Raw genomic sequence first — 22,939 nt, forward strand, 5'->3', positions numbered from 1 at the left:
TAAACAACCTGATACAGGTCGGCGATCAAACAATCAAACAAAATTGCCAATAATAACTCAAGATAAATAATTCGATAGACGTTAACGAGTTAATTGGCCAAATCTGGAAAAACTCGTATTTAAAAATTTGGCCAGAAAACTCGTCCTTCAAATGTCGATTGATTTAAATGATCCTCATATTGGCAAAAAAAAAACTTTCCTTAAAATCCCAGGTTTGAAAGTTTTTGACAAGATGAAGGTCGAATGATATTTGAAGGACGAGTTTTCTGGCCAAATCTTTAAAAAACTATTTTTTTTCAGAGTACAACAGTTAACTGGTTACTAGCACAGACGTGTAGATACAAGTCAGTGGTCTAATCAACAACAAATTATGACACAAGAGTCTCTTCTCTGTTACAGTCAACGCAACACATTTTATTATCACTACAAGCAGAAGGAGATGGAGGCAAACAAAATAGTGGATGGGCAATACATAATATAAATGGATGGACATGGATGGACAATACATAGTATAAATGGATGGACAAGGATGGACAATACATTGTATAAATGGATGGACAAGGATGGACAATACATAATATAAATGGATGGACAAGGATGGACAATACATAATATAAATGGATGGACAAGGATGCACAATACATGATATAAATGGATGGACAAGGATGGACAATACGTAATATAAATGGATGGACAAGGATGGACAATACATGATATAAATGGATGGACAATGATGGACAATACATGATATAAATGGATGGACAAGGATGGACAATACGTGATATAAATGGATGGGCAAGGATGGACAGTCCAATAGTCATGAAGAAAGCTGGGGACAGATATGGATGGACGGCATTGACTGCAAAATCATCTCAGTTTCCTGTACGACTACTTTGGTCAGAAGAATGAGTGAGTGAGTGAATGAGTGAGAGTGAGTGAGTGAGTGAATGAGTGGATGAGTGAGTGTGAGAGTAAGTGAGTGAGTGAGTGAGTGAGTGAATGAGTGAATGAATGACATACCATTGTGTTTTACGGTGACGAACCCCCATCGCCGCGAAGTTTTTATTCTCTATTCTCTTCTAGCAGTTTTCTACTCACTTCATTTTTTGTTATCATCTCACTGTGACAAAACATAGAATCAATGCAATTTTCTTACACTACAAAAGACCTGAAGTCCGTATCCATTATCACTTTAATTCCAAATTCATGTTCCATCCCGACATAATACCGTTTTAAGACCATCGGTCACATATAAAGTCTCGGTCTTTTCAAAGTAACTGGTTTCGTAAACGATAGAGTTTTCGACAAATTTTTGATGCACATGTTTATCAAATGTGTTTTTGGTTTTGTACGGCAATGTTTTCTGAACGCCTGTACACGCTGGCAGCACAATCTACAATGATGAAAGAACGTGTTGAAAGTCTGCTTGGAAATATTGTTGATGGACCGGACCCGAAGCCAATCTTATCCCGTCCTAAATTTCAATGGCCACTTCCGGGATCAGAACCTCACACTTCCTTAACTGAAGACAAAACCTTCAGCCTTCCTCAATTATAGATAAAACATGAGGTCCCTTTTAACTAATTGGTCACTCCGCATTGTCCAGGTTGTCAAAGTTCCGCTCGACTAGACTAATGTAACCGGAAGTGTTGCCATATTAGTTCTTCTATTGCGTTACTCGTTGTTGCGTACTTACTGACCACAATGTAGGCCAAGAAGTGGACGTAGACCCAACAATGTCTTCGATACAAAAGCCAACCAAGATGATAAATGAGGATTTTTATTAGATTTTCTCTACCCGACAAAATGCTTACTTTTTTTATATTTTTGATCAGAATTGTTTTCACCACAATGCAATGGACGCAGAGAGACAAAAAACTAGAAGGAGCGGCAAATTGACATAGAAGGTCAGAGATCAAAGGAAGACCACGATTGTCTTTATTGTCAATGAAAATTCTTGATATTTTTGAGTCCCTTCTGTAATTTGCCAATTAAGCAACAACAAAAACAAAAAGCAAAAGCAAAACAAAAAAAAAAACAAAAAAAAAACAAGGACAACAATAAATATTCAAGACAAAAAAAATCGCATCAAACGTCAGCATTTAGAGAGAGACACCTGATTATTATCATTGCATTTTGAAGACAAATTGCGTCGACAGAGTAAACAAAATAATTAATTAAAGATTCTAAAAACTGATTAATATCTGTATTTCCCCAAAAAATACAATTTGACTCTTTGATTTTGGTGCATGTCATAAAATTGATAAAATCTGTATAGATCTATAGGTGTGTTTGAAGCTGTGTCAGTCAAAGGAGAAAGACAAATACAAGATAATATCATCTCCAATGTTATCTCACACCAGTGCCTGCTCCTTAACCATGAATTGATAGAATAGCAAAATAATAGTAAGGATATATATATATATATATATATATATATATATATATATATATATATATATATATATAATAAAGAATACAATTTCAATAGATGAAGAGACTTGATGATTTTATAAATAGATAAATATTTCCTTTGATGTAGACAAACACTCCACGTTATCGAACATGTCATCAAATACGGTTGGAGAAAAGATTCAATACAGCTTTTGACAGTCTATCATCATCATCATCATCATCATCATCATCATCATCATCATCATCATCATCATCATCATCATCATCATCAATAACAACATCATCATCATCAACAACAACAACATCATCTCATTGTCATCATCATCATCATCATCATCATCATCATCATCATCATCAACAACAACAACAACAACAACAACAACAATCAGATATTGCTACGTCCTTTGATAGCTGATTGGGGGTGTCGATAGCTCAAGTTGGTAGAGCACTCGTTTCACAAGCAAAGGAACCAAGATCATTTGATTGGCCGCAATAGGGCCATTTGATTGGCCGCGATATGGTCGTTTGATTGGCCGCGGTAGGGTCATTTGATTGGCCGCGATAGGGTCATTTGATTGGCCGCGGTAGGGTTGTTTGATTGGCCGCGGTAGGGTCGTTTAATTGGCCGCGATAGGGTCATTTGATTGCCCGGGGTAAAGTCATTTGATTGGCCGCGATAGGATCATTTGATTGGCCGCAATAGGGTCATTTGATTGGCCGCGTTAGGGTCGTTTAATTGGCCGCGGTAGGGTCGTTTGTTTGGCCGCGGTAGGGTTGTTGAATTGGCCGCGATTGGGTTGTTTGATTGGCCGTGATAGGGTCGTTTGTTTGGCCGCGGTAGGGTCGTTTAATGGGCCGCGGTAGGGTCGTTTGATTGGCCCCAATAGGGTCATTTGATTGGCCGCGGAGGGTCATTTGATTGGCAGCTGTTGGATCGTTTGATTGGCCGCGGTAGGGTCGTTTAAATGGCCGCGATTGGGTCGTTTGATTGGCCGCTGTAAGGTCGTTTGATTGGCCACGATAGGGTTGTTTGATTGTCCGCGGTAGGGTCGTTTAATGGGCCGCGGTAGGGTCGTTTGATTGGCCGCGATTGGGTCATTTGATTGTCCGCGATAGGGTCGTTTGACTGGCCGCGATCAAGACGTGATGCCGCGCTGGAGTCGATATTGCTCAAACCTAAAACACATCTTCAATTGTTCTATATGAATGCTACATACACGTTTACATGCATGGAGTCTAGAGCGGGATCAGGAAATCCAGCAAACCAAATGGATTGCGTTTTGGCGTTATTTCCAGAGTAGAGCGACACAGTGACTGATTAAATCAGTGTCCGTGGCCGATTCAGATGTTTATCTATAAAAGTGTGCAGTTCTTAAACAGGAAGTAAATTCAAACTCACCGCTTCTGTGTGAATTGGGTGGACGGCGAAAAGACTGGAGGCCAAAAAGGCAGACAGCTCGGATGTCTTAAGGATACGCATACACACGTGAGCCATCAAACACGTGACTGATGCGTGTAAGACTGTGTTGACAATGTGGAACCATGTAGGGTTTCCCTGGCTTAGAAAATAATCCAGTCTGGAAAAAAAATAGTGATAATAAGGGAAATAATTAGTTTGATTACTGAAACTGCACCTTAAATCTTTACATTTAATCTTCTTCTCTCTCTCTCTCTTTTTTTTTTTTTTTTTGCAAGCACCATGCCTATAGATAGAACGAAATTAACGTCACTCACCACTTTGTTATTGTTTTTAAGGCAGATTTTTTATGAGTAGTTTCTCTAAATTGTATTAATCAGACTATAAACGTGGTTACAAATAGTTTGTGTTGATACGTTATGTCTGGCTGGCGGATGTTATGAGTTGTTTGTTTGTTTGTTTGTTTGTTTGTTTGAATAAATGCAATGCATCAATAGCAAAGCGGAATAATAGTAGAAAGGGTGGTGTGAGTAGTGGTGGTAGTAGTAGTAGTAGTAGTAGTAGTAGTAGTAGTAGTAGTAGTAGTAGTAGTAGTAGTAGTAGTAGTAGTAGTAGTAGTAGTAGTAGTAGTAGTAGTAGTAGTAGTAGTAGTAGTAGTAGTAAGTAGTAGTAGTAGTAGTAGTAGTAGTAGTAGTAGTAGTGTAGTAGTAGTAGTAGTAGTAGTAGTAGTAGTAGTAGTAGTAGTAGTAGTAGTAGTAGTAGTAGTAGTTAGTAGTAGTAGTAGTAGTAGTAGTAGTAGTAGTAGTAGTAGTAGTAGTAGTAGTAGTAGTTAGTAGTAGTAGTAGTAGTAGTAGTAGTAGTAGTAGTAGTAGTAGTGTAGTAGTAGTAGTAGTAGTAGTGTAGTAGTAGTAGTAGTAGTAGTAGTAGTAGTAGTAGTAGTAGTAGTAGTAGTAGTGGTGGTGGTGGTGGTTGTTGTTGTCGTTGTTGTTGTTGTTATTGCTATTGTAGTTGTTGTTGTTGTTGTTGTTGTTGTTGTTGTAACTGAAGCCTTTATGAAAAATGAATTCCACGAGATCTGAGTATATACCGATTTATATCGAATGAAGAAAACCGTTGTTTGCTACTTCTTGGATACGACGCTGGACAATGTGAAAATACTTTCCGCGAGATCAGTCATCTAATCACTTCTTGGTATATATTCAGTGCGGTAGAGTGGAGGGGGGAAAAACATATCTTTCATGTGATACTGCAATAACGACGCCATGAAATAATAACAATAATAATAATAATAATAATAATAATAATAATAATAATAATAATAATAATAATAATAATAATAATAATATAATGATAATAATAATAATATAATAATAATAAATAATAATAATAATAATAATAATAATAATAATAATAATAATAATAATAATAATAATAATAATAATAATAATATAATAATAATAATAATAATAATAATAATAATAATAATAATAAAATAATAACAATAATAATAATAATAATAATAATAATAATAATAATAATAATAATAATAATAATAATAATAATAATAATAATACCAGCTAATAATAATACTAATAATTATGATAATAATAAAACGACCGTCTAATCTGCTATAAATATCGTAATCATGGAATTATCATTATCGCGTCACGTCACGTCACGCTGGTGTTATGTATGGGTCAAGTATTAGGCAGGTCCTTTGACTGGACACGGCATGCAGAACTCTAAAAGACGGGTGTTTAGAAATTTTGGCCAGAAAACTCGTCCTTCAAATATTGATCGATTAGAATGACCCTTATCAAACCTGGGACTTAGTAACATCTTCATTCATGTTCCAGGTTCGAAAGTTTTTGTCAAGATAAGGGTTATTATAATCGATCCATATGTGTGATTGGGTAGAGCCAAGGCTAACACATGTGTGTGCCCTGGGTTGAGCACACTACCTATAATTAAAAAAAAAAATAATTTAGAGATTTTACATAGCGCAATATCCACTAAACGTGCTCAAAGCGCTTTACATGGGGTCCCTGACCAACAGCAACACGTAACATGTAGAACGAAACATGACGCCTGTTAGGCGATATTACAATCATTTTCCGACAGAGACAACACTGTTAACGACCAGGTACTCATTTTACACCTGAGTACGGTGAGAGAATGTGAGTAAAGAGCCTTTTCCGAGGACTCAACTATGCGCCGAGCGAGGCTCGAACCCAGGACCTTCCGATCCGAAAGCGAGTGTCATACCACAAGACCACATAGATATCACACCACTTTTCCAGGTGTGAGTAGGTAAGTATAGGCTATTACTGATATTCTTTAGTTAGTACAAAAGGGACCGCCTAGCATGGGATTTGTACTGTTTAACTAAAGACCTGGTTTATGATTGCAAGGAGATGTGGTTCCGTAGCCCGCCTTTGTTCTCATAATATACTTTTTTGTCCGTTCTATATACACCCAACAAACCACTTTTGTTTGATTATATATATATATATATATATATATATATATATATATATATATATATATGAATATTTGTGTTGTAGTGTGTGTGTGTGTGTGTGTTTGTTTGTTTGTTTGTTTGTGTATGTGTGTGAGAGAGAGAGAGAAAGAGAGAGAGAGAGAGAGAGAGAGAGAGAGAGAGAGAGAGAGAGAGAGAGAGAGAGAGAGAGAGAGTCACTGTTCTTTATCTAAGAATTCTGGTTATATTTTTAGGGTTTTCAGTTTTTGAAAATAGATTTTATTTTGTTTACATATATGTATATTATATATATATATATATATATATATATATATATATATATATATATATATATATATTCTCTCTCCTCTCTCTCTCTCTCTCTCTCTCTCTCTCTCTCTCTCTCTCTCTCTCGTCATTCTCTTATATAACTCATTTGACTAAAATAATAACAGATTAAAAATATAAGATTGTTATTATTATTATTATTATTATTATTATTATTATTATTATTATTATTATTATTATTATTATTATTATTATTATTATCATTATTATTTCATCCCCAAGGGAAAATTTGTCTTAATGGTCTATTCCAATGGAAGAATGGAAAAGCCCTGGCGTCGGCCGCAATGCAGAGCCGCAAAGTGAGCTAGTGAGAAGATGGCTTGGTCAAGAGCCAGAACCACGCAGCGTGGCGGGTAGTCGAACCCTGGTACCTTTCATGTACGAAGCGTAGACCATACCGCTGAGCCACGCTGCCTTTGACGTGTAATATTATTACGATCCATTCAAATCAAATCCGTTCCAAAATGAATTGATTGTATTCGATAGAAAAGGCCGTAGTATTTTATTTTAATTAAAAGCACACACTGAGAGCCGATCTTGTGAAAGACAGACACTGCTACAGTTTATTGGAATCTTCCAAATTGCAAACACTACAGCAGAGCGCATAGTGAATAAATTAATTAATAAGTTTAGTATTTTTATTATATATTGCATTTAATTTGTGACCATCGCCTAAAAATGGTGTTTGGTTGGAAGAAACTAGGATTCGAAAATTAAGTCTAAAGTCGAAATAATAGGAGTTAGAGCATTTCTGTTAATTCAAGTTTAAGACACAAAACTCACTCCCGTCAAAAAAATAATTGATTATAATCCTAATTTTATAATAAAGATAAAAATGGGATTCTAATTATCACGTTCATTCCGACGTATTACCGTTTCGAGACGAACGGTCACGTCTTTCTAACGAGCTTCGTCACAAAGTGTCATACACCACCAGTATCAGCATAGACGATGGGGCCATTGACACAACACACGTGACAATGTGTTGAAAAGAGGCGTATTTAATTTATTTGAATCGTTCCTATTTAATATCTGACGGCTTAAAATTGAATAACAATAATACGCCGTTACGCTACTGTATTGACGGACGGACGTGTTCGATGAAAAAATACGTTTTTTAAAAAATAATTTGGTCAGAACAAATCGTCCCTGAGACGCGGATCAATTAAAATGACCCTCATTAATTTTGTAAAAATTCTCAAACCTGGGACTTCATATAAATCCCGGGTCTGCGAATTTTTTCTTTTCTTAGCAAGATGTGAGTCATTTTAATGGATTAATATTTGAAGGACGAGTTTTTTTACCAAAATTTTAAACCGTGTTATTTTTTTGGTTCAGAAAACAACAGCGTTGAAATCTCTCTCTCTCCTTTCTTATAAATTGATTTCTTGTTTATTGAGACACACAACTTGCACTACGTTGAAATCTGAGCTGATTATTTATTTATTGATGGTATGCTATAATATATTATAAACTGTTATACTATTTGGTGGCTCCGGAGATCTTGTTGGTGCTACTCGTTAAGGTAAAATACCCACAACATCCACCAGCCAATTTAAACATATTATCACCACACAAATCTGTGTGTAAACTTGCACGTTTCTAGTCTGATTGATATAATTTAGTGACGACTTTTAATAGGCTGTCTAAAAATAATATCAAAGAGCTTCTATATCATGATATGGTGAAGATTAGAAGATATAGGGAACAGCGTGGCATAGCAGCATGGTATATTCTTCGTTCCCAGTGGGTACCAAGTTCGATTCCCAGCAGTATTTCAAGGCCTTAAGCAGGTCATCTTCCCCTAGCACATTTTACGGCGTTGCACAGCGGCTGACATATGGATTACTAAAGTCTTCCCTTGGAAAGCAACCGACGTGTACTCATTAGCAGGTCTGATAACCCAAATTGTTATGGTCTCATTGTTGTAATGGAAATACTCTCAAACCAACGCAAAATATTGTCCATTACAATAATGTCAAACCAGGCCCATAATTGCATTCGGTTATCAGACCCCTAACGTCGAATGCAACCCAAAAGGAAAAAAAAAACCTTTGGAGGTGAAATAAAAATTTCAAAACGTATTTTTTATGTTTGTATTATTTTTTATTTTTTTTACGGTCAAGCTTTTTTTTTCTCTTCTTAATGAATTTATATATGCGTGCTCTAATAGATAGATAGACAGGCAGAGATATAATAAAATAATAGTAGTATAGTATATATAGATAGATAGTAGATAGATAAAGAAGAAGGAAAGTGAGATAGAGGTAGAGAGAGAGAGAGAGAGAGAGAGAGAGAGAGGGAGAGAGAGAGAGAGATCAAGCCGGTCTCGTCGATGCCATCACTATGCTAAGCTCTGACACGTGACAGAACAAAATTAACTCAAAACACAAGTAAGCTAAATTACTTTTTTAAACAATTTTTTTTTAATCCTTAGAAGTTGGCAATGAGATGGTTGTAGCCCAAGTCCTCACCTGAACAGTAGAATTGTCAGAGGCCGATATGACTTGTGACTTTTCACACTGGCCATTGGTTTTCCCCAATAATCGTGTATCCAAATATCTGACAAATTGCCGTCTCCTGTGACGTCCGGATTCTTTTTGATCGCAAAAACATCGTCATGAACAAAATCTCCATTCAAAATATTGGCATAACACAGGACAGATAAGATGCACGGGATTGAATAAACGAAAAAAGAGAAATTGTCTTCAACTGGGTTTTTATTTTCTCTCCGTTTTCCATTTCTGTCTCGATTTTCAGATTGGAAGATTATTCCGTTCACGTGAACACCTTTCATTTTGAGGGGAAATCGCTACAATATTTTTCCACACATAAACGGGTATTTTCACTACCGACAACAATAATAATTGATGACAATAAACCACATTGGAAGAGCAAGGCAGTTTTCGATGTCCAAGTGAAAACAAGTGGTAAGATCCTTTTATACATGAAGGCTATCCAATCAAAACTACCCAAGGCCAAGGTAAAAATCACGTCCGTGAATTTCTTCAAAGAAATTTTTAAAATCAGAGCTTCTGTACTGTTTACAAATTCATAGAATGCATGCAACATTGAGTCTATCCAAATCATATATGAGATACATGCTTTCTCTCTATTCTTTTTCAATACATGCGGTTAACGCTCGAGCAATCGTGTTGAAGAAAAGAAAAAGGCAGTTAAACACCGCCTACCCGCGGTCATAACTGTCAGACGATCAACAAGAAGACCACTCCCCCTTTTGTGACCCTTTCATGCCGACCCGGATGTTTTGCTTATTTCTTCTTCTCCTCTTCTCCTCTTGAAGTTAGATATAGTATATAGCGTCCCATCGCAACGTCAAGATGGCAGCACCCTTGTCAGTTGCTAGCGCTGTTGGTTCGGGCGACATAACGGTACCTGTTTTATTTATATTATAAATTTTGAAGTAAACACATTCATTTAGATAACTGGAAATCAATTCATGTGTTCTATTTCCATTATCAAAACATTGATTTCAACTTTTCAGTTGACTCGCAAAAGACAAAGAGTAAGAGAGGCAGTCTGGACTCAAGATCCATGTGACGTGTTTCTCAGACTCAAGAGTCGTTCTCATAATTTTCATCAACATTATGTCGTCATATGCCAGTCCGAGTAAATTAGAGTAAAGTAGATCAACGGCTCTACCGCTCTGAAAATGAAAAACCAATGTGTACATGTTGTTTTGTTTGTTGTTTGATTCGTTTTTGGGGGGTGGGGGTGGTTCTTTATTTCTCCTTGGTGTAATGAATAATTTTTAAATGGAGAAAAGTCTGTCATTTTTCTGAAATTTAAATGGTATTTTTTATACGGACTTAACCTTTGAGTTTGTTGTCCTTTTTATGATAAACCTCTCAAATGTAAATTGATTTCTAGATATTCATTAGACTTAGACCCTATAATCATTTTACTGACAACAAGTATGGGAACATGAAAAAATATTGGCGGGGTAATTAAAATTCCTAATGAAATAAATCATTTTTCGCTTTTTTGTTATTGTTGTTCATATATCTTCAGTCCCTGGCACTTGAAATTTTAGCATGAGAACATGGGCATTGATATCATTAGGATTGAACCGTATCAAGTAATGACTTGTCTAACGCACGCTCTGTAGATGATGATATGGTGTAAAGACTTTTGCCAGCCTACAGTCATACAGCATGTTTTGATTTAACACATATTTTACAGGCAAACAAATTGTTAAAGCCAAACAGCACAACAAACATTCGTTATAGTATAGTTATAGTTATAGACAGATCAGATGACCACAGAAGCGTTGGACAAGTGGATGCCTGGGATAGGGTCAAAATTTATGAAAAGTTAAAGGAAGGAGGGGGAGTTTTTTTGTTGAGACTGGTCGGAATTTAAGCAGGTTTGACTTTGACTGTTCATTTACCAATTTTATAGCATATATTTTCAACTCGATGTTATGTAATTTCCATTTAATAAAATTCTTTCGATTTAAAGTGCCATGGCTATTCATCAAAAGCGTCATTTATTTTCTAAATACTTTTCTATCGTTATTACTTTCAGACTGTACAAAAACTGCTGCAGTCAGGTGCAGACCCAAATAAAAAATCTTCAGATGGAATGACGCCATTAGCTGTCGCTGCCTTTTGGGGCTATGATGACATTGTCCAGCTACTTATTCGCAGCGGGTATAGTTTTTATATTACATCTGATAGCTTGATTTAATAGGAGGGATTATGACAGTCAGGAATATATAAATAAATATATACGTTCTTTAAGAAAGAGCATTTCCACGGATTTACCATACTCAATGCTCTTCACGTTGTTTCATTTGTTTCCCCAGCAGACCATAATATACCATATTTCCATTTCATACAGTACCAGTCACCTGTTAGACATTCTTTTCCTATTAAAACTCTTATGATATCCATCTCTGCCTATAGCCAGGTACACATTGACCTCTAAGTCGAATGATATAATGGGTGTAAGGTGCCTACACAAGAACACAATATACCAAGACCAGAATTTTTCACAATGAGTGTCACCCATTCAGCCAATGACCATGCTTAACATTGCTTTTCTTTTGATACAAGACGAGATAACAACACACACAATATTTGTATTCCTATGTTTTTAAGCATCACGTGTCTAAATCATAATTTAGTTACTTGTGATAATCTCTTTACAAAGTTCATCTGAGGACATTGTTCAGTTGAACTTGAACGTTGCTAGATTTGAATGATTTCCGCAGAATAGTGCTGTACCAACGTTCACATATTTGCAGGTCTGATAACTCAATGCAACTATGGGCTTGATATGACATTATTGCAATGGACAATATATTGCATTGCTTTGAGAGAATTTCCTTTACAACAATGAGAACATAACAATTTGAGTTATTAGACCTGCAAAGAAGCATGCGTCATGCTGTACTAATTTTAGCTTTGCCAATGCTTGTTTTACTCAAACTCTGATTCAGCTTACAAGATCCTGTTAGTTGGCCCTGAATGGAGTGTTTTTATGCTCAAGGGAGATTCCATAATCCGTATTTTCTTTGCATGTGAGTGGTTAGGGAACTGTATATTTTACAAAAACAGGATTTGTAAATTTAAAGAGAATTAGTTGATCTTTTATTTTAATAAATAAATAAATATTTAGAGTTTCCTTTATTCATCCCCAAAGGGGAAATTTCTTTTTAGGGTCTATTCCATGGGAAGGCTGGATTCACCCAGGTGTAGCGCTACAAAGGTCACATAGCACGGCAAGTACACGAACCTAGTACCTTCTGGGTGTGAAAGCAATGACCATACCACTGAACCATGCTGCCTTTAATTCTGTATGTAGTCAGGAGCTGTGAATGAAAAAGGCATGACATATCAGTCAATCTTAACTCACAAAACTTCTTTCTTTTTCTTTCTTTTTTTTTTTAGAGCAGACATCAATTCCACGAACAATGGAACTTTATGGACTCCTCTTCACTGTGCATCTTTCCAAGGTCATGGGAGGGTCATTATGAAGCTCATGGAGCACCAACCTGATCTGTATAAAGTTGATTCAGAAGGAAGGTTTGTGAATTAATAACAATTACAATCATATCAGACGTAATTTATTGCATGTGCAGAATATTTGATAGCTACTCCAAACACTGTTTTCTTTATATTTGGATAAAGTCAACCTCGGTTAAAATCACCAACTTTCTACAGTCCAGAGATTTTGACTTCAAGCAGACTGTTTTGCAATTGGTTCATGAGAACATTTGGTTTGGTTTGTAATTAATTACCAGTTGCTTGGTGCTGGCAACACTTATGAGGTCCTATCAGTGCCAGGGAAGTGACAGATGATGTGATAGTCTAAATATTGTACTATAGACTCTCATCAAGCCACCAAATTTTAGAATTTGCAAAAACAGGATATAGAACAAAGCAGTCGTATAACTTATAAAGTGTATTGGGAATTTAATTGTCTATGCTTATTATCAATGAGTTTGTGATAAATGAACCTCCTGAACATTCCAATGGAACTCCTTGCTTGTTCTTATTTGTGCCAGCATCCTACCTCTCTGGTTGGCATCCTGACTGCTATGTCTTGAAACCACCTTCTCCTTGACCTTCTTCTGCTCTACTCGCCCTCGCATGTATCACCCTCCATGCAAACTTTTTCAATTGAAAAATGTCTTTTGATGTGGTTAAAGTATGATAACTTCAGCTTCGCCGGTTGGTTTAAGGTGGTAAGTCACACATATAAAAAAAAAAAAAACAAAATCAATACGATCTTCTATATTGCACAATAAATGTACTCAACGGTGTCCCAAGCCAACTGCAAGCATTTATCACAATTTATGTGAAGCACTATTACATTTTCTTTCTGATACCGGTCATGCATTCATTTTACACCTGGGTGTGGAGAGATAATGTGAACTTTATACAAGGTGACAACTTTGTGTTACTGACAGAGAGCCCCGAACCAGGGACCTACAGGACATAAGCTGAGTGGCATGCCCTTTGACTACAAAGCCACACAATACATCGAGGTTTCACCAAAGATCTAGAAATAATCAGCACTTACACTTACAAACACCATGAAAAAGTTAGACACAAGGACTGGTTCAAACAAAAAACATGTCATGTGGAGCGCAGGTTCAATGTGGGGAGAATTAGATGCTAAAAATAGATTTTATAGTCCAAACTATAAAACTTGGGAAAATGTTATGTTTTAGAAATAAAGAAAACTTGAGCTTTTAAATTGCGCAATATCCACTAAACATGCTCAAAGCGCTTTACAAAGGTTCCCTGGCCAACAGCAACACGTAAAATGTAGAACGAGACATGGTAGGTCACATATATTTGGTCCCCAAAGAGCAATCTGTGTGATTAGTTTTCAGATTATTCAACTGGGTATCTTCCTTAAAGAGGTCCCGACACAGAGACATTTCATGAACATGACAGTCTATCAGCTTACAAGAATAATGAAATACAGTAAATAGTTTTACTAAATACTAACAAAAAGGTGAAAATAGAAAGGCTCTGAGTTTAACAATATTAAATACATTGTCGTTTAATTGTTCGACAAATGGATGATGCCAAGTCTGCAAAGATAGATCATCATCAAGCCCTACTGCAACCTCCTCGTGGTGTCGAACGGTAACAGGTCAAGCTGGCCAACTGCAGAGGGCGACAAGAATAGGCAATGGCAAACCATTCTTGTAACTTTGCCGAGTTAACTGCATGAATAAGTCCAAAAAGTTAAACGGTGACAGCGTAAAGGGGAGCATGTTTTCACGGAAGACTGCTGCCTCGCTCGGTTGGGAGCGTGATGTTCGTCAGGTCACACCGAACCGTCAGCCAGTTACTAGGCGAAATAAATTTAACAAATGTGACAAAACCAAAATTGGGACATGGAATGTCAGGACCTGTGCCCAAAAAGGAAAACTAAACAACATTCTGAAAGAAATGAAACGGCTCCAAATAAATATTCTTGGCCTGGCAGAGATGAGATGGAAAGAGCAGGGAACCATGTCAAAACAAGAAAACAACATGACATATAAGATCATATGGAGTGGTGGAACCTCTTTCCAAAAAGGAGTAGGGATGATCTTAGACCAAAAATCAACCAAATTTTACAAAGGGCACGTAGCAATCTCAGACAGAGTTTTGCTGGTTAAGCTAAGAGGACCTGTAGTTGACACCAATATTATTCAAGTTTATGCACCAACAGAAGAGGCGACAGATGCAGATATGACAGAGTTTTACCATTCACTAGACAAAGCAAAACGAATGTGTAAATCACAAGAAGTCCTTATGGTAATGGGGGACCTAAATGCTAAGATTGGCAGAGGCAGAGATGGTGACATAATCGGACCACATGGACTCGGAGACAGAAATGAACGAGGAAACATCTGGGCAGATTGGTGTAGAACAAATAAATTAATGATTTCAAACACCTGGTTTCAACAACACCCAAGAAGAACCTGGACATGGCAATCACCAGGGGACAAAGCAAGGAACCAGATAGACTTTATAGCAGTATCATCAAGATTCAGAAATGGCATATTAAATTGCAAAACCTACCCAGGCGCCGATGTAGACAGTGACCATGTCCCAGTTGTTTGTACAATAAGGATAAAGTTTAAAGCTATTCAGAGAACAGCTGGTAGAATAAAGAGGGATTACAGGTTATGCAAAGACAATGGCATACAAACAAAAATGAGAGAAGAATTTGAAAATGCACTCATGATACAAAGCCAAAGTGAACCTGATAATGAAAAATGTGAAAAACAATTTGATATATTCCAAAAGTGTGTCAAAGCAACTGCAGAAAAGCATTTACCAATAGCTCAAATAAACAGCAAAAAGGAATGGATGACAAATGAAATTCTAAACCTATTTGAAGAAAGACGAAAATGCAACAGAGGGTCTGCAGAATACCAAACATTGAACAACCACATTAAATCCAAATGCATCGAGGCACACGAGAACTATCTAGACTGGAAATGCTGCGAAATCGAAAGAGAATACAAACCCAACCCCCAACAAGCTCACCAAAGAATAAAAGAACTATCAGGGAAAAGGAAAAGCAAAGCAGCAGGAAGTTGTATCCAAAACAAACAAGGGGAACTGCTATTTGAAGAACAACATATAGAAAGCCGATGGGTAGAATACATAGGCGAACTGTACAATGATCCAAATAGAAATGAACCACCACTGAAATTCAAAGAACCATTAAGCGGACCAAACATCACCAAAAGTGAAATTGAATATGCCATGGAACGAATGAGGGATGGTAAAGCAACAGGCCCTGATGAAATATCTGTAGAGGTATTAAAAAGCCTAGGAGATCTAGCAATTGATGAACTTCACATATTATTCAACAATATATACAATACTGGGAAAATTCCAGAAGATCTCTGTAACTCTATTTTCATAGCAATACCAAAGAAAGCAGGTGCAGTCAGATGCGAAAATTTTAGAACTATAAGTTTAATAAGCCACATCAACAAAATACTGTTGCGTATAATTATCAACAGGCTAAGGAATAAGATTAACCCCGAAATCGCAGAAGAACAATATGGATTCCAACCTGACAGAGGGACAAGGAACGCAATATACCTCCTCCGTGTTTTAAGTGAAAGAGCTATACAGGTTCAGACCCCACTATACCTCTGTTTTGTCGACTACAAAAAAGCTTTTGATAGAGTACGCCACGAAGAAATACTAAAACAACTGCACTCCATTGGCGCTGATGAGAAAGACCTCAGACTCATGCAAACATTATACTACACCCAGCAGGCATCTATCAAAATCGGAAACTCTACAGGAAATTCCATTCCTATTAAGAAAGGAGTCCGTCAAGGGTGTGTTGCCTCACCAGATCTGTTTAATCTATACCAAGAAACAATCATGAGGGGCATAAATAATATGGAGGGAATAAAAGTGGGAGGTCACAACATAAATAATATAAGATACGCAGACGATACGGTACTCATTGCAACATCAGAAATCCAACTTCAAAAGATTGTTGACAAAGTGGTAGTAGATAGTGAAGCCAAGGGAATGGAAGTGAATATCACCAAAACGGAATGCATGGTAATACAGAAAAACCCCGAAAACAACAACACCTGCAATATAACGATTCACGGCGAGCAACTTACCAACGTAGAAAGTTTTAAATACCTAGGTTCAATAGTGACAACAGATGGAAGATGTAACCGAGACATACGAGCAAGAATAACTCAAGCCAAACAGGCCTTCATGGACCTGGGAAACATTTTGAAAAACAAACAGATGTCGTTCGGGATTAGATTCCGAGTCTTGAAGTGCTACGTGTGGCCAATCTTGTTATACGGATGCGAAAGCTGGACTACAAATGCAGAAACACAAAAGAACATTGAAGCTTTTGAAATGTGGTGCTTGAGAAGGATGCAGAGAATATCGTATACTGCACACAAAACGAACGAAGAAGTGCTAAAACAAACATACCAACAAAGGAAACTAATGCCCTTAATAGTGGATCGACAACTATCCTTTTTCGGACACATAGTAAGGAAAGATAAGAATGAATACCTGGCAAGTTGTGGAAAAATACCTGGTAAACGCGCCCGGGGGAGACAAAGAAAAACACTCATAGACCAACTGAAGGGCTTCACCAGCCTAACAATCCAAGAGCTGTTTGAAAAGGCAAGAGACAGGGAGGAATGGAGAGAGATAATTCATGCAGTATCCGAAGCCTGGACCAGGCATGGAACCTAGAAGAAGAAGAAGAAGAAAGTCGTTTAATTCTGAAGCTTTTCCATTTTCATCTTTTCATTTGTATTTTTTCCATCCCAGGCTTGACCTAGCCCTTTAGCACTAAATACTTTTTTTTATGTTAGCATTCGGTTGAAAATGTGTTTTACAAGTGTCTAAATTCATTTTATCCGTTTCAGATCAGCCATTGATTTTGCTTCTGCCTTGGACTCTATATGGGCCTTTTTCGCTGGTATTCATTCACTTTTTACATAGCTTTTATTGTTGTTGTTTTTTATTTCATGCCTTTTATTTTTAAATCATTGTATAACTTGTGTGTGTCTTAGGATAACAATCCTGAGTGAAGTTGAGATTTTTTCTGACCCCTCCCCCCCCCCCCCCCCCTTCCTACCCATCCAGCAGTGATTGGATAGTCGCTCTGCTAGATATGGTTGAAAGACTTTGTAATAAATTAGCATCCTAAACAAAGGGTAGCAAGCAATCACCATGTCCATAGAATTGAGATTAATTCCAGCTTCACTTGCTATATGGCTCTTGTCTTTTATGTTTTCTCTTCCAATGTATTTGTATATTCATTTTGTTAACCTTTCAATATATTTTCAAATCAATATATGTATAAAACAGTCATGTTCTTTTAAATAGACATTTCTAATACGAGACTCAGAGTCACGTATTAAATTATTTTCTTACATTCCATTTTTAAAAAGTCACCTGGTCTCACACACAATTCAAACCAACAATCTTTTATTTAAGTCAAGGGTGAACTTTAAACCACTTTACTTTGCCTTTCATCTGTTCCATATGTGTCTAAAGAAGAATGGACTAACATTTCATATCAAGAAAGCAAAAGAATTCCATTATGCATCAGATGTTTATTTCTTCTTCAAAAATAACAATTAAGTTTTAATATGATTTTGATAGATATAGTTCTAGGCAAGGTGCACATATTTGCAGATCTGATAATTGAATGCAATTATGGGCTTAATTTAACCAGAAATCCTTTATCAGTCGTATGAGAGCTGTAACTAGTTACATGTTATCCATTACAATATTATTATTTGTATCATCATCATCATCACTAACAACATTGATGGAACAATGTCAACACGATACACACTACACGTGACACAGAGCTTTCACTTTCCGATCAGGAATTTCCACAATGTTGATTACATCACTACAGCCATTGTTGCAGCTCTCTACGACACGCTCTCTGATTTAACATTGGGCCCAATTTTGTGTTGGTTTGAGAGTTACAACAATTTGGGTTATCAGACCTGCAAATATGCACACGTTGATTCTAAGCATTTCATGATTCTCACTTTCATCTTGTGTTGCTGACTATGCACTTAATTGATATTTTTTTCCTCACAGCTGCCGGATGCAAAAGAACGCCAAGGTTGGACCTTTCCAGAATGGGAATTATTCGGAAGGTGAGAAGCTTTGGCCTACTATTTATTTTCTTTTTATTTGCAGCTATGTGGTCTCGTGGTATGACACATTGCCCCAATCAACTCAGGTGTGAATGAGTACCTGACCGATACTGTATTTGTTTATTCATACAAAAAAGGATGCTTAACATTAACAGGTGACTGTATGACATGGTAATATGGTTCCATATGTCCTGCTGGGGGAATAAATGAAACATTGTGAAGCACATAGAGCATGGTAAATCCTTTAAAATGGGCTAGTATATAAATGTTCATACAGTAGAGCATGACCATAGCGGCACCCGATGCAACGGGACCTTACACAAACCCCGTTTTTTTTTACTATATAAATTCAATTACCTGTGCTTGGATTTAGTGGGTCAAGGAAAGGCCCAAACTTGCTTACAGCAGGAAAAATTGAGCGAGCTGTAGGGCCAATAAATAGAATTTATCGATCAGCTAAATCCTTCACGTGCCGCGACTTAGCGAGTGACGTAGACTTGGCATTGTCTCTCTCTCTCCCGCCACCCCGGACTAACACACACGCCTCCGTCTGCCATTTCGCTACCCGCACTTCTTTTGCCGCTCGCTCTATTTCTTTGTATGCGTTGATTGGTCAGTCTTGCGATGATTAATTAAGTTGGGCAACCTGATTTAAAAGAGATGCGTTGCACAAGCTGACGCCGTGTGTAAAACCCTTGGCCAATTAGAGAGAAGAGGCTTGTGCGCACGCGGTGGTGTGTACATTTTAATCCAGATCAGCCCTATTATGCCATTCCTCATTCATTGCAATTGTCGCACTCGTTCGTATCGTAGTCCTTCTTGACTAAATCCCCCCCCCCCCCAAAATAAAAAACACCACACAAAAAAAAACAAAAAAAAAACAACCAAAACAAACACTGAACCAAAGATAGTCTATAATGGACTCCATTTCAAGGCTCATGGGTCACGTTAGTTTTATTGACATTCATGGGAGGTAATCATGTATATTTTTGGGACATTTTCCCCTGCTTTCCTATAGCGGGAACTTTGCTGGGACCAAAAATCCCGCTATAGGCATGCTCTACTGTATTGTATTGATTTAGTTCCGACTTTCCACTGTAGTTTGTATTCATCATGCTGGTATTGAAGTCACTTTTCCTTTTTGACAGGTATCACCAGATGACCCATCTGTACAGAAAGAAGACATTCTGGAATTTTCAAGACCAGGTTCTGCTTACATCTTTAATGACCGTCTGGACGAGAGAAAACAAAATAATTTGGTGGGTACCTATAGTACCTACAGTGATTTCCATTCTTTATCTTCAATTAATTTTTGCTCGATGTCAAACAGCCTGTTAGAAGCTTTGAATAGCCAGTCGAGCATTCCATTCATGAACCTGGATTATTTAAGAATTTTTAAAAAAATTTTTAATGATGCCCTTTCGCAACGGCACCATAAGCTATCAATGAGTTCCCTTTTTCTATCCTCCTACTATTTTCTTTTCTTTTGTTGACGTTTCGGGCTATCTGGCTCTACTGACTCTCTGGGAGCGTCTGAAATCGTGACAGTATCATACCACTAGACCACTTATTATTATTATGCCCTTCCGCCACAACATCATAAGATATCGTTGCCCAGGCATTCCACGAAGGAATATAGATAATCCATCAAACAAGATGTCTGATGTCAACAAGAATCATCCATGTTGTCCAAGTGAGCAAATTGGGGTTTAATAATCTTACCCAAGGAAAAAAAATGGAAGTGCCTGAAGCGTAGCTCAAATCTGGGACCTTCCTGGTTACAGTGCAATGCCTTAACTACTCGGCCACTTCTTTATTTAAGAATAGAAATGAAATAAAATTCCCTTTATTCATCCCCAAGGAGAAACTTGTATTTAGGGTTTATTCCAAAGGAGACTGAAAAAACCCAGGCGTCAGCCGCAATGCAGCACTGCAAAGTGAGCTAGGGTGAGGTGACTTGCTCAAGACTGCAGAGCGCTGCAGATAGTCGAACTCTGTACCTTTCTGGTACAAACACAGATCATACCGCTAAGCCACTCTGCCCCATTCACATTGTTGAGTAAATATTTAACTTTTTTGAGTGGCCAGGTCAAGAAAATGGTAAACAAGCTAACTTATTTCTCTCTAAATTTCATGGAGAGGAGTTCCATCAACTCATTGCCAATGAGATTACACACAGTTAATAATAATAATAAGCATATTTATATATATATTTCTTAATTTCTTAATATATATATATATTTATAGTTTCGTGTGTTGCTATATTATATCCGGATGGCAGAGAGATGTAGTGAGCATTTTCACAGAAAGCATTGCATCAATATGATGATTGTACTGTCATTATAACCACTTAACATGAATATAAGTGCTTTATTAGTATTAGAATTTTCTAAAGCAAAGGTTGAAAAATTAAAATGTTTTGTTTGTGATCAAAGAAAAGAAAAAAAACAATATTCATGTCAAATAAAAAAGATATTGCATTCAATTTCAATTTCAACAGGCCTCAGCGTCAATGATGGGCGATGTCCTTGCAGGTGTGGATGACGAGAAGGATGAGTCATACTGGAACAAAAAAATGAACAATCCATCCCTGGCCATCTGGAACAGCTGAGACACGGTTTCAACACACACACTGATATTGGTGGCTGCTTGTAATTGTAACTGTAGCTCAGAAAATAAAATTACGATGAAGTTGAATGAAAGCTAAAATCAGCAAACACGAATAATGTGGACTTTGTGTTTCTCTTCATGAACAATATGGCTGAACCATGAACTTGACGTGAATTGAATTGGTTTATTGTGGCACATGAAGAAGGGGAAACCTTAAAATTTGTTTGTCTTTGTTTTTTAAATTGACTTCAACTTCATAGTTAAAACCATTTTTTGTTTTTTTTTACTGATTTGACTTTTAACAACAGCCAATTTGTGTTCATCTGACATGAATTAGACATGGGAAAGTTGATTTTTTTTTATACTCACAATTTTAGTTTATTGAACATTTCAAGGCGATTTAGTAATGATGTGATTTTGAATGTTCATAATTTATGTTGATAGTCATAATTTTAAAAGTAATTACATGTGCAATATGAAATAAAAGTTTTTCTCTTTAATTTAGAACGGATTTACCTCATGTGTTGCTGTCAGCTTTATGTCATGTTACTTTTATTCTAGATGATGAATGAAAATGTGGTACATACTGCTCTGATTACGTCACTATATTCATCTTGCTCATTTCTAGACCCAGGGCCAATGGGCGAAACACTCCCTCCCCCTGGGGATTTTATGAGACCAATTTTTTAAGTAAATATAATGTGTGGGCTTTCCATTTCTGGCCGGCTGCCAAAAAAAAGTGTCATCTTCACAGAGTTATTGCCCTTGAAAGGTCATCAAGTGCGTTAAAATGAGCTTGCCACTGCCAAACTTTGAAGTGCCATAGCTTCCTTAGTTTTCATCACACATGTCACAAATTTGGATTGCACTGATGTATATAGACTATATTAGATAAATAATAACTAAATTCAAGGTTCAGAGTATTTAGTATGTATGAACTTCAAGGATGAATTTTAAAATATTAAAATTTTCAAAAAAGTTTCATAGACAGTTATATAACTTTAGAGCATTACATATTTCTATATACATCAAAGAGAAAGTGTTATAGCCTGTGTATAGCTAGACCTAAATCTAAAATTTCGTAAATTTTTATTCACTAGTTTTGAAGATATTGGATATTTTGTGATTGTACTGTTGACAGAGCAGTTATTCCCCTTGGTGGATTAGAGAAAGGTTTATAGCAACATGAAAGCAGTTTATTGTAATATGACAGGAGAAATTTGGTATTTAGGGATAATTTTTTAATTACATCAGCCCAAGGGGAGGGGGGGGGGGGTCACATCTAGTCTGACTCTGGTTTGGGGGGGGGGGGGGGGGGGGGGGTCCGGTAAGCATGATGCTCACTCACTTTTTTTAGGGGGGGGGGGGGGGGGGGGGGGGTGGCCAGGTAAACACTGAAATCAGCTTTTCAGTGTCAGCTTTGCTGAAATAACTATTTAAAAAATAAGGGTTTGCAGTTCTTGTCATAGAAAAATATTATAATGCGAATTATTAGATTCACCATTGGTAC

At 36.9% G+C, this 22,939-nt stretch overlaps 2 protein-coding genes across 3 annotated transcripts in view; one reads left to right on the forward strand and one right to left on the reverse strand.

The window, feature by feature from the left end:
* The window catches only part of LOC144968190 (protein O-mannosyl-transferase TMTC1-like), a 75,186-nt gene extending 65,285 nt beyond the window's left edge, over nucleotides 1-9,901 (reverse strand). Inside the window, exons 1-2 of one of the 2 annotated variants that reach the window (XR_013644543.1) lie at nucleotides 9,134-9,901; nucleotides 3,815-3,992 (exon numbers count right to left, since the gene is read on the reverse strand). Coding sequence is in view for 1 of the 2 variants with exons in the window: in XM_078906286.1 (XP_078762412.1) it covers nucleotides 3,815-3,992; nucleotides 9,134-9,456 (501 nt within the window). In the remaining variant the exon portion in view is untranslated. The remainder of the gene's footprint in view (nucleotides 1-3,814; nucleotides 3,993-9,133) is intronic. The other variant, XM_078906286.1, reaches the window with a different exon arrangement.
* Nucleotides 9,902-9,982: 81 nt separating this feature from the next.
* On the forward strand, nucleotides 9,983-21,936 carry LOC144968192 (relA-associated inhibitor-like). Its single transcript, XM_078906287.1, has 7 exons — nucleotides 9,983-10,051; nucleotides 11,208-11,332; nucleotides 12,575-12,709; nucleotides 17,566-17,618; nucleotides 18,761-18,819; nucleotides 19,968-20,078; nucleotides 21,320-21,936. The coding sequence occupies exons 1-7, from the start codon at nucleotides 10,001-10,003 to the stop codon at nucleotides 21,428-21,430; spliced, it is 645 nt and encodes a 214-aa protein (XP_078762413.1). The 5' UTR covers nucleotides 9,983-10,000; the 3' UTR covers nucleotides 21,431-21,936.
* The last annotated feature ends 1,003 nt before the right edge of the window (nucleotides 21,937-22,939 follow it).

This window comes from Berghia stephanieae, chromosome 3 (genome assembly GCF_034508935.2).
Source record: "Berghia stephanieae isolate SIO BIC M18660-M18661 chromosome 3, UCSD_Bste_1.3, whole genome shotgun sequence".
Lineage (NCBI taxonomy): Eukaryota > Metazoa > Mollusca > Gastropoda > Nudibranchia > Aeolidiidae > Berghia > Berghia stephanieae.